This window comes from Schistocerca cancellata, chromosome 6, assembly GCF_023864275.1.
Source record: "Schistocerca cancellata isolate TAMUIC-IGC-003103 chromosome 6, iqSchCanc2.1, whole genome shotgun sequence".
NCBI classification, from domain to species: Eukaryota; Metazoa; Arthropoda; class Insecta; order Orthoptera; family Acrididae; genus Schistocerca; species Schistocerca cancellata.
Genome location: NC_064631.1, coordinates 295,971,123 through 295,983,534, shown reverse-complemented (window position 1 = coordinate 295,983,534; position 12,412 = coordinate 295,971,123). Strand labels below are relative to the sequence as shown.

The window sequence follows — 12,412 nt, the reverse complement described above, 5'->3', positions numbered from 1 at the left end:
CATTCTGAATATAAGCTAATTCTGAACAATCCAACCAGTAGACTTCTAGCACCGTTTCTAACAATAGGAAAAATCGCTGGGAGCGTCTCATGCAAACTCAATGAGACTACGTTGAAAGTATTCCATGACTTCGCTGGATTGCAACCTGGAAACATTCAGTTATCTTCAGGTGAGTGTTTGGCACTAGAGATTGCTAGTTCATATTGTTTTATTGATTCATATTTTATTTTTAACATTTCTTGGTGGTATATTAGTTCTATTTACATTAGAAGAATTGCACCAAATGAAATATTTCAACCGCTTTATATCAAGAACCGTCGCGGAGACGAATGAGCAAAGGCAGTCGCCACATTAGCGACCTCTGCCTAATTTCGCGCCCTCTTCTAATACTGCTCCATCCCTTGCGCGTAGGCGCTTGTGTAATGGTGATACTACATGCGCACTATCGAAATGCAGGCTCGCTGAGCTACTATTACTTGTCAAATGAATAGAATCAACTGTCTCTAGGCTTATCAGTGATAACATTTCTATCTGAAAATACTAAAGGAATCACCGGGTCCCATGCCCTATCCAGTTGAAAGCCGCCATGATTTAGAAGATCTGACAAACGTATTTCCTAAGATTGCTTAATGACTGCATCCCAGAAAGATCTCGTAGCAGAATAACCCATGGAATGTGCTATCCAGATATTACGCTCGACTATGGCTGTAGCTATGAGACATGTGGCTTTCGTGTTCAACGAATCTTTGACGCGCTCTGAGCGTTGTCTGACCAGTGCAAGCTTGGCTGCACCGGCAAGGTATTCTACAGATTCTATCCCTCAACAATCCCAGATCGTCTTTTGCCGAACTGAGAACAAGTCTGCAGATGCGCGGAAGGTTACTTTGACAAAATGTTGCCTTAAGATTCTGCATAATTTCGACGATATATTGCCGACGTATAGTAGAAACTTTCTAGTCCTCTTAATCTTGCGAATGGTAAAGTTTCTTCTTCCTTAAAGCTGTACTAATGTGGGTAATATCTACTACTTTTGAACACACAGTGTAGGCGTTCAAACCCCCTTTTCAAGGCTGTCTATCATACATATTCCCTGTGCAACGATCGAAGGACGCTCATAATTTGTGCCAGGTTGTGGCAGCTGGACACCTGGAAATAAAGGTCCGTATATGTGGACTTACGGTACACTGGGAACTCAAAGAATCCAACCACTTTCAGCCTGACGAAGACACCCATAAATGGAGGACAGCCGCTCTTCACTTAAATAGTAAACTGGATATTCTCGTTGATTGAAGTCAGGCGTTGCAGAAAACATTACATTCTTCACCGTGGAACTACACTACGAAAGTATAATTTACACAACGCCACAACACTTGGGTTTTAAGCCCGCCGAATCAAGTACCCTCTCCTCAGTCTTCCACAAAAATTTTGAGTCAATCTGCTCAAAATATTCACAATTTTATAAAAAGTAGGTTGAGGAAAGGGCATGATGAAATAGCTCTTATGTCAGCTTCGACCTTACTGCTGAGTGAATGAATCCAAGAGAGGAACCCAAATGAAGAGTAAGAAAACTTAAGTCGAAGTGATTTCAGTCCCTTGATAAAATCACTGGAGTTGTGAATATGATGCAAGCGCTTCCCCACAAAAGGTCTCAGTAAGGACGCAAGATATACAGGTAAATATTATGTCGGAGCTTCGACATGGCTCGCAATAGATGGATAGCCATCTTTCAGAGACCATATAATCTTGGTGGAATAGAGCAGTGAGATTCTATCTTTCCGCAACATTTTCAGAAGGATGAACAACGCTGATGTTTTTCTTTCCACTAACCCTGTGGCGTCTGTGTCTTCCGGTAAGTTTTTTCACTAACTGTAAATTTGAGGTGACAGAAGTCATGGGATAGCGATATGCGAACTGGTGGCAGTAGTATCGCGTACACAACGTATAAAAGAGCACTGCATTAGCGGAGTTTTCTTTTGTACTCAGGTGATTGCTATGGAAAGGTTTCTGACCTGACTATCGCCACACGACGAGAACTAACAGACTTTTAATGCGGAACGGTAGTTGGAGCTAGACGCATGGGATATTCCATTTCGGAAATCATTTTTGAAGTCAGCATTCAGAGACTTAGCGCAAAGAGTGCTCCGATTATACCAAATTTCCGGACAACGCAGTGGTCGCACATAACGACCGGAAGCAGCAGTTTGCGTAGAGTTGTCAGTGCTAAAAATCAAGACTGCCTGAACTGCCCATAGAAATTTGTGTGAGGCGTACGACGAACGTGTCTGTTAGGACAGCGCAGCGAAATTCAGCGTTATGAGCTATGGGAACAAAGATCCGACTCTAGTGCGTTTGCTAACGGCATCGCATCGCCTGCTGCGGCTCTTCTGATCTCGTGACCATGCTGTTTGGGCCCTGGAAGACTGGAAAACCGTGGTCTGATAACACTAGTCCAGATTTCAGTTGGAAACAGTGTAAGTAGGCTGTTTATGTTTTCTTATTGGCAACGTTACGTAGCGCTCTGTATGAAAATCACTGGCTGTGCTGTGTGCAGTCTGTGGCTAGTTTGCATTGTTGTCTGCCATTGTAGTGTTGGGCAGTTGGATGTTAACAGCACGTAGCGTTGCGCAGTTGGAGGTGAGCCGCCAGCAGTGGTGGATGTGGGGAGAGAAATTGAGGAGTTTTGAAATTTGTAAGACTGGATGTCATGAACTGCTATATATATTATGATTTTTCAACACTATTAAGGTAAATACATTGTTTCTCTATTAATATCTTTCATTTGCTAACTATGCCTATCAGTAGTTAGTGCCATCCGTAGTTTGAATCTTATTTAGCTGCCAGTAGTGGCGCTCGCTGTATTGCAGTAGTTGGAGTAACGAAGATTTTTGTGAGGTAAGTGATTTGTGAAAGGTATAGGTTAATGTTAGTCAGGGCCATTCTTTTGTAGGGATTATTGAAAGTCAGATTACATTGCGCTAAAAAAATATTGTGTGTCAGTTTAAGCACAGTCATGGATAATTTTTCTGAGGGGACGTTTCAACAGCTGTTTGATTTAGTGTGGCGAAGACCTGATGAAGCCATGGACCCAAGTTGTCGAAAGAGCACTGAATGTAGGTGTTGGCTCCGTAATGGTTTTGGTTTTGTTTTGCTTTAGGGCTCAAAAAACAACTGAGGTCATACGCGCCCAAGCCAAAACTGTAGAACACGAAGACAGAGGAGTTAAAAACGACTTTACGTCAGTCCCAATTGACATAATACAAGAGAGCTAAAAACATGTGCGTGAAAAAAAAAGAGCTAAAAGATACCATACAGAAACGGATGTCCAAAAGTGAAAATTAAATTGCCTTCGCCATATTGCTTTGACGGATAAAAAGTATGACGCGGTCAACAGCCCGCGCGTCATTTGCTAAAACGGCCGATAATCAGACAGCAAACCCAAGCAGAAACGAAAACGGTTAAAAATGGGCATTCCATCAGGAAGTGGCGGACAGTTAAAACTTGGGTGCAATGTGTACGGAGTGGTGGGGTGGCGCCGCTTAGCAAATGGCAAAGGCTAAAAAGATAGCGCCCAATACGCAAAAGAGTTAAAATGACCTCCTGCCGGTGGGAGGGCCGAGAGGTTCGTCAAGCCGTTGAGAGAGGCTTAATAAGCCTGAGTTTATTCCCGTGAAGGGAGGACGATTGGCGGTGCCAAAGAGATACCAACTCCTGCCAGACACACATCGGAGGCAATGTAGGTACTCGCGGGCTGAGGTACGACGACTGTAGCCTTGGCAGCGGTGTCAGCAGCCTCGTTTACTGGCAGACCGAAATGACCAGGAACCCACACAAACATCACACTGGCTCCAAGTGTGAGCAAGTGATAATTCTCCCGGGCCCGCTGCACTAAGGGATGGGCGGTGTACAGCGCACACAGACTTCGAAGGGCACTGAGTGAGTCTGAGCAGAGGACACAGTTGAAAAGGCTTTCTCACCGGATGTCCCCCGTTGCACGATACCTCCACAATGGTGTACGCTATGTTTACATGGAATGGACTGCGTCCTTTGGGCCAGCTGAACGGATTACTGATGGTTATGTTCGGGTACATTGAGACCGTTTGCACTCACATAACGATGGAATTTTTATGGATGGCAATGGGACATCACAGAGCCGAAGTTGTTCGTTGGTTGAGTTGAATTTTTAACATTTCAGAGAATGCTTCCAGAATGAGATTTTCACTCTGCAGCGGAGTGTGCGCTGATATGAAACTTCCTGGCAGATTAAAACTGTGTTCCGACCGATACTCTAACTCGGGACCTTTGCCTTTCGTAGGCAAGTGCTCTACCATCTGAGCTACTGGCAGAAGTAAAGCTGTGAGGACCGTGCGTGAGTCGTGCTTCGGTAGCTCAGATGGTAGAGCACTTGCCCGCGAAAGGCAAAGGTCCCGAGTTAGAGTCTCGGTCGGGCACTCAGTTTTAATCTGCCAGGAAGTTTCATTTCAGAGGATGATTTGGCCACACATATTGCCCGATGTGAATCCCATTTAAAATTTATGGGACATAATCAAGAAGGCACCGTCAACACTCGGGTGGCTGTGGACGACTATAGAGACAGCATGGCAGTATTTGTTTGGGACTTCCAACTATTTGTTGAGTCTATGCACTACGCCAGGCAAAACGAGGTCCGACACGATATTACAAAGCATCCCACGAACTATCACTTTAGTGTGGATCTCACGTATTTATTAGCTGGAAGGAAGACCTTATCAGGATCTTTTAGCTCGCGTAGTGCGGCCCTGAAGGTGATGTGGAAATTAAGATTTAAGTTAAGTTTCCCGATTTATACGGGGAATATTTGAAATTTGGGGGAGGGGTGTGTGCCATGTGTGGGTTCTTATGATTATCACCAACACGTGAATTGAGTCGTTTTACTCTGATTCATAGCCGAGGATGACCCGTATTTCCCCACCTGGGAAAGACATGTCACAGTGCAGAAACGTAAAGGTAGAGAGTGGAGTCTCACCAGCAGCTTCATCCGTGGCGGACCCGGCCCAGATGGTGGCGCGCTCGACCGTGGTCAGGGTGTAGCCCACGGCCTCGAGCGCGCGCTGGCCCAGCGGCCGCGCGGCGAACCACCGCAGTAGCTTGGTGAGCAGACGCCGGCTCGCCCGTAGAGAGCGCAGGCTCATCTCGAGCGCGGAAGGCAGCGGCAGGGGCGCCGCCTCCTCCAGGGGCACAGCTGAAAGTGCATTTTAAAGTTTTTAGGCATGTATTCTTCTATGCTGCACATTGTATTTTATATTTAGTACTACGCTGAAGAGCCAAAGAAACATACACCTGCGTAATATCGCGTAGGGCCGCAGCGAGCACGCAGGAATGCCGCAACACGACGTGGCATGGACTATGTCTGAAGTAGTGCCGGAGGGAACTGACCATGAAAATCCTGCAAGGCTGTTACTAAATCCGTACTAGTACCAGGGTGTGGAGATCTCTTCTGAGCATCACGTTGCAAGGCATCCCAGGTATGCTCAATAATGTTCATGTCTGGGGATTTCGGTGGCCAGCGGAAGTGTTTAAGCTCAGAAGAGTGTTCCTGGAGCCACTCTGTAGCAATGAACATGAATGGATGCAGGTGATGAGACAGAATGCTTACGTACGTGTCAGCTGTCGGAGTCCTATTGTAAGAGGTCCATGATTAAGGAAATTGTTGCTAGCGCACTCGAGCAGAAGTAATTTCGATGGATTGCTCACGCGCTGCCTGCGATATGTAAGCTATAAGAGAATCTCAGACCAGAGAGCAGTAAGTTGCTGCTAGCGAGCAGTCGTGTGTATAGAGTTGGCTGGGCCGGTCGTGGGGAGCGATGGCGGAGCCTGAGCATTGTAATGTAAGGTAAAAAGCAGCCTCGCCCATATGTAGTATTGTTATATCAAGTCCCATGTAAATGTTTTAAAAATCTCTTAATCTTTCTCATGAAAAGTAGCTTTTGACAATCATTCATTTCAATTTAAAGAATTTACTAATTTCTCCAATCCTTGGTCATCCCGATTATTGAAAAGTCAGTTTCTTTTTATACATGACAAATCTATCGGCCACCACTGCACCCGGCTGTGCCAGGAAAATTTATTATAAGAGCAGATACATATGCGTTATCCGGCGACTTCATTGAGGTAAGAATTTTCATTTTTTAAAATTCAGAATGACTTTCAGGGCCATGACGCAGCGCTGCTGACGTCCAGAATTTACCAGTTTAAATTCACAGTCAATTATTGAAAGGTTATAAGTGAGTCACATTATTATTCCTAGGCTACGGAATAATGAACTGTTGGAAGGTTACGCTGAATGTGAATGAATTATATAATTATATTTTTTACTGTTGGGAGGTTTCGGAACTTATCTGTAGGGAGATTACACTATCTAGACGTATCAGGGGTCCAGTATCACTCCAACCGCACACGATCCACACCATTACAGAGCTTCCACCAGCTTGAACAGCACCCCTGCTGACATGAAGGGGCCATGGATTCACGAGTTTTTCTGCATACCCGTACACATCCATCCGCTCGATACGATTTGAAACGAGACTCGTCCCACCAGACAACAGGCTTCCCGTCATCACTCCAATGTCCGTGTTGACAGGCCTAGGCTAGACGTGCAGTCATAAAGAGTACTCGAATGGGCCTTGGTTCCGGAATGCCCTTATCGATGTTTCGTTGAACTATTCGCATGCTGACACCTTTATGCCCCAGCACTGAAGTCTGCAGAAATTTGCGGAAGGTTTGCACTTCTGTCACGTCGAACGATTCGCTTCAGTCATCATTTCTTCCGTTCTTGCAAGATCTTTTTCCTGCTGCAGTGATGTCCGAGATTTTATGATTTACCTGATTCCTGATGTTCACTATACACCCGTGAAATAGTTTTACGCGAAAATCCCCAATCCATCGCTACCTCCGAGATGCTGCGTCCTACCGCTCGTGTGCCGACTATAACACCACATTCGAACTCGCTTAACTCGTGATAGCCCGCCATTGTACCAGCAGTAACCGATCTAGCAACAGCGCAAGACACTTGTCTTCTAGAAGCGTTGCCGACCACAGCGCCGCATTCTGCCTGTTTGCATATCTCTGTATTTGAATACGCGTGTCTACACCAGTCTCTCTTGCGCTTCAGTGTACGTATACTGTGATAGGCGATTCACGGGAAAAGGTTTCCAAGAAGACTATGCCGCACGACGGGACCGAGCAAGGTGGCGCAGTGGTTAGCACACTGGACTCATTAGGTGGAACGACGGTTCAAACCCGCATCCGGCCATCCTGATTTAGGTTTGCCGTGATTTCCCTAAATCGCTTCAGGCAAATGCCGCGGTGGTGCTACATATCTAGTGACCTCGTTGTCGACGGGACGTTAAACACTAACATTCTCCTCTTCTGCACGACGGGGATAAACAGACTTTGAACACTGAACGGTAGTTGGAGCTAGACTCGTGGAATATTCCATTTCGGCAATCGTAAGGGAATTCAGTAATCCAAGGTTCACATTGGGAAGAGTGCGGGGAGTACTATTTCAGGTGTTACCTCTCGCCACGGATAACGGGACGGCCGACGGTCATCAGTTAACGACCCGTAACAGCGCCGTTTGCTTAGAGTTGTCAGTGCTGAAGACAAGCAACGCTGCGTGAAATAACCGCAGACACCAGTGTGAGACGTACAACGAATGTATCCGTTAAGACACTGCGGAGAAGTTTGGCAGTGCTGCGCTACGGCAGCAGACGACAGACTCTAGTACCTCTGCTGACAGCACAACAAAGCCTGCAGTGCATCTCCATATCGGTTGGACCTGAAACTACTGTAGAACAGTTGTAAGTCAGTTGAATCCAGATTTCAGCTGGTAAGAGCTGTTGCTAGGATTCGAGTGTGGCACAGACCCCATGAAGCCATAGATCTAAGTTGTGAAAAAGGCATTGAGCAAGCTGGTGGTAGCTCCACAATGCTGTAGTTGGTGTTTACATGGAATGGATTGGGTCCTCTGGTCCAATTGAACCGATATTAACTTTATGGTTATGTTTGGCTACTTTGACTATTTGCAGCCGTACATGAACATCTTCCCTGACAACGATGCATTAATATGGTTGTAATATGTTCTAGGGGATATATTAGTGACCGCTGAGTTTAACATCGAGCATGATCTGTATGGCGGCCAGTTCTTTCTTGCCCTACATGTGCATGAGTTTTAACTTCGGGCATGGTCGTGATAAGTGAGTGCCAGCGGTCATACCAATGTTAGCTCGTTTTCCGTATTCACGTTGGTAGGTCTTTGTGATATCCAACACTTCTCTTAATAGAACGAATTGATTGTTTTACTGTTTTCTATTTTATTACTACTGTGATCTCGTGCTTGGGCATTAACGTTTAAGCATTTCTTCTTACCTTTAAGCTTACTTTCGTGAATTTGTTTAATGATTTCTTTTGAACAGCTGGCTTTTTAGTCAGATTAAATCTTTTGTTTCGTCATTTCTGTGAAACGATTAACCAGTTAATGTTCGTTTTAATTACGCAGTCATTGTAACACACATTTTGTTTGGTGTCTAGGGCGGGGTTTGTGACGGGCCTTGGGAAATTATTTGATGCTTAGTTTTGCCTGAATTAAATTTGTTTGCCCTCGGCTTCCCTAGTTGGTCGTGGCGTTGGATCCCCGGCGTGTTATCCACTACCCGACGATTCACTAGGCATTGTTGTTGTTGTGGTCTTCAGTCCTGAGACTGGTTTGATGCAGGCATGGTGAATTTTAATGGTAATCCTGAACTTCAGACTTTTCAAAATAAGGGCCACCTTCCACGTTTGAAGTTTACTATGTAATGGATGGTTTTCAAATTGATATGGTAAAGCTCTTTCTGTAATACTAGTGAAGTCAGATTTGGCCAGTTCACATCTGCGCTGCCGAGCTACATTTTTATGGAAAAAAACTTTTCTAAAGCGGCACTGCTTGTCCTCAAAAAGGAAAATATTTCAAGTTTGGTCCTTTTGGGTCGCCGTTCTGAAATCAGTCTGACAGTTGCTGTTGATTTATGTCATTGATGTTTTATGTATAACTTGTTAAATAAAGGATACTAAACTACTGTGAAGCAAGAAATGGCCAGCCATAAACTAACTGCACCACCTTCCTCCCGCCCGTTGTTTTATCCTGGGGCGTCCATTGAGATTTCATCATCTGCCCTCATACCGAACATGCTGGTTATCATACGCAATGCACCCTTACACGCACCCCAGACAGGGACAATTAAGTCGACTGAAATGTGGTGTGCTTTGTCAGCCACCACACTTCAATATATGAGCAAGGACAGCTCTAGACACAATCAGTGCGGTTACACATTTCCGAACCCCTGCAGGACTTTGCGAATGCTACGAGCTGTTGGGTTAATAGAAAGGGGCGCTACTTGCTCGTAAGAGATTGGCTGTGAAGCGTATCGTAATGGTTGAGACGGTTGAGGCAACAGTTCTAGGTAAGCTGAGCATCCGGGCTAGAATGCCGGTCCGTCACATATTTGCAGCCTTCACAACTGATTTATTTCAATGCCAGTAAGACGGCTGAAAACCTGTTTTTCGTAATGTTTTACAGTAAAGCCCGCGTGGGGCCCCTTGTGCAGGTAATGAAAAAACTCGTCATGCTACTATGTTGTAGTTCGACACACTAGTAGAACTCACTGAACGTGGGGAATTACGATCACAATCACGGTTAGTTAAAGACCCAAGGGATCGCTTGGAAGGACAAGCTAAGAGGGCTTCCAGATGCATTCCTAGTGCAAAAATCCTAATTAGTAACGTAAACAACCTGTTTACAAAATGCTCAAACGTGTGTGAATTACTAAGAGACCAAACGTTTGCTGTCATCGGTCCCTGTAAAGGAAAAGATATGAATGAAGCAATATAAACCAATTTTTAAGTAAGTGCAGAGAAGACCAAGCGAAATGCCTGCAGGAAGACTGCGAAGAAAATATGGAACAAATGGTCAGCGGAAGGACATGCAGGAAAAAGGATAGTCTAAACAACCTTCTGTGATCATGAAAGTACATGCATTAGCAGTAATATCGCGAGTGATTCCACTGTTAGACGAGAGAGTGGCTAAGTGGACGGAGGGCACTGGTGCACTGGAGGTTTGTGAAGCGGGAAGAATTGCCTGATAAGATACACGCAATCGAAGTCAATATGGAAGACTTGGGTCATCCAGCACCACAGTCAGTATAATATATCTTCGGAAGACAAATCACATAAAACTGAAGTCATAGAAACCATTCCTTCTGACGTTTTAAAATCAGAGGAGCGGGGCGCGGGCAGTAAAAAAGCAAACTATTCAAATTTGTGTGCAGAATCTGTGAAATTGGAGACATACTAATATCTACATAGTTAATGCAGATACATGTTTATTAAAGATTAACCCCTTGCTGAGATATTAATCTTCCATCAGTTGTTGACTGTAATAATGACAGGCCACCATTAATGCAGATAATTCCATGTATTCCATAATGCTCGTATCACCTAAGTTGATCTAGAATGAAAAAACAATCTTTAAGGCAACCAGTTTGCCTTTGAAAACGTCGTGACCTTCGAGGAAAAAAATTTTGCACTTTTACAGTATTTATAAGATTATAAAAAGTGTTCGACAACGTCAAATGGGTCAATATATATGTATGTACAAGAACGAGAGTAATAAACGCCTAAGACGAAGGGAAGTGCTTGGAACGAACAAGGCGAAAGGCAACCATGTCACCTGTTCCTATTGTTCAACCTGTACGCCGAAGCAGCAATGTCGGAAACGAAAGGACGGTGAATGGATGGACAGGAGAAACTGTCTTCACTGTTGATATACCTATCGCAAGTTAAAGTGAATGAGAAATACACGAGGTTTTAAAACCGGTTGAAGTTTGATGAGTTCACATCATGGATTCAGTGTAAACCGAAATGTAATGTCTAGCAGGAATGACTTTAGCTATAAGCTTATCAGAGGATGGGGGCAACGAAGGAGATGTGAGATAGGGCAAGTCACGTTCATATTCGAGGCTACTTCAAGTTGTTATACCCTAGCATTGCGAGACGACTGGAAGCGTAAGTAGGCTGTTTAGGTTTTTGTTTGTGAGCTCTGTATGAAGATCACTGACTGCTGTATGCAGTCAGTGGCTGGTTGGCATTGTTGGAATATTTGCTATTGTAGTGTTGGGCAGTTGGATGTGAACAGCGCGTAGCGTAGCGCAGTTGGAGGTGAGCCGTCAGCAGTGATGGATGTGGGGAGAGATAGCAGAATTTTGAGAGCGGACGATCTGGACGTATGTATATCAAAGAGTAAATTTGTAGTACTGGATATCATATATATTATGACTTTTGAACACTATTAAGATAAATACATTGTTCTCTATCAAAATCTTTCACTTGCTAACTATGCCTATCATTAGTTAGTGCCTTCAGTAGTTAGAATCTTTTATTTAGCTGGCAGTACTGGCGCACGCTGTATTGCAGTAGTTCGAGTAACGAGATTTTTGTGAGGTAAGTGATTCATGAAAGGTATAGGTTATTGTTAGTCAGGGCCATTTTTTGTAGGGATTATTGAAAGTCAGATTGCGTTGCGCTAAAGACATTGTGTGTCAGTTTAGTGATGATCAGAATAAGTAGAGAGATATGTCCGAGTACGTTCAGTTTTGCTCAGCAGTTTGAAAATCAAATAACTTAAGAGGTTTACCAGCACAGTAATTCACTTTTTTCTAAGGGGAGGTTACATATAGCGACCCTTAGCCGAGGATACATCACTGGAATCTTCTGACTTTTTCCTTGTAGTTTGTGTAATTAGTGTAGCTATTGTTTATTGCTATCGCGTAATTTTAGAGAGAATCTTCTTTGCAGTTTTAGTTTTTCATTGTTGTACAGTAAAACAGATGTGGCATGCATGTAGATTTGCACGAAGTATTTCGCAGCTGTGCTTGCAATTAGATATTTTCAGTGCTATTTTAATATGTTTTATTATTTTACTCTTCAAATTGTGCTTTTCTGTTTTATCGTGTGATAATGTGATAATTATGGCGTATGAAAAACTTAATACTAGGCTCCAAAGTAAACTGAGAAACGACAGTGAACACGAGACTAGTGTGTTAGCGCCACCATGTAATGAATTAACTAATGTTCAACACTGTAATTTGGTAATTGTGCGTAGGGAAATGGACCGGGCGGCAAATAATGGTGCAGACAGTGAAACAATTTGTGAACAGGGAAGCATTATCGATCGATAACAGCTCGCCTCAGGAAACCGAAATGACACGACACAATCTTACAAATACTGTAGATTTAGGTTTTGCGTCCTCGCCGTTTTCTCAAACAAGTGAAGACATTTTCTGCTTTTCAAAATGCAAATATTTCCAGTTCAAATGCACTGCCGAATAGCACTGAGGAACAT

The 12,412-nt window shown here is 44.0% G+C and overlaps 1 protein-coding gene across 1 annotated transcript in view; it reads right to left on the bottom strand.

Moving 5' to 3' along the window:
* LOC126191210 (uncharacterized) overlaps positions 1–12,412 on the bottom strand; it is a 78,451-nt gene that overhangs the window by 56,384 nt on the left and 9,655 nt on the right. Inside the window, exon 2 of the mRNA XM_049932011.1 lies at positions 5,003–5,218. Within this exon, the coding sequence (XP_049787968.1) occupies positions 5,003–5,218 (216 nt within the window). The remainder of the gene's footprint in view (positions 1–5,002; positions 5,219–12,412) is intronic.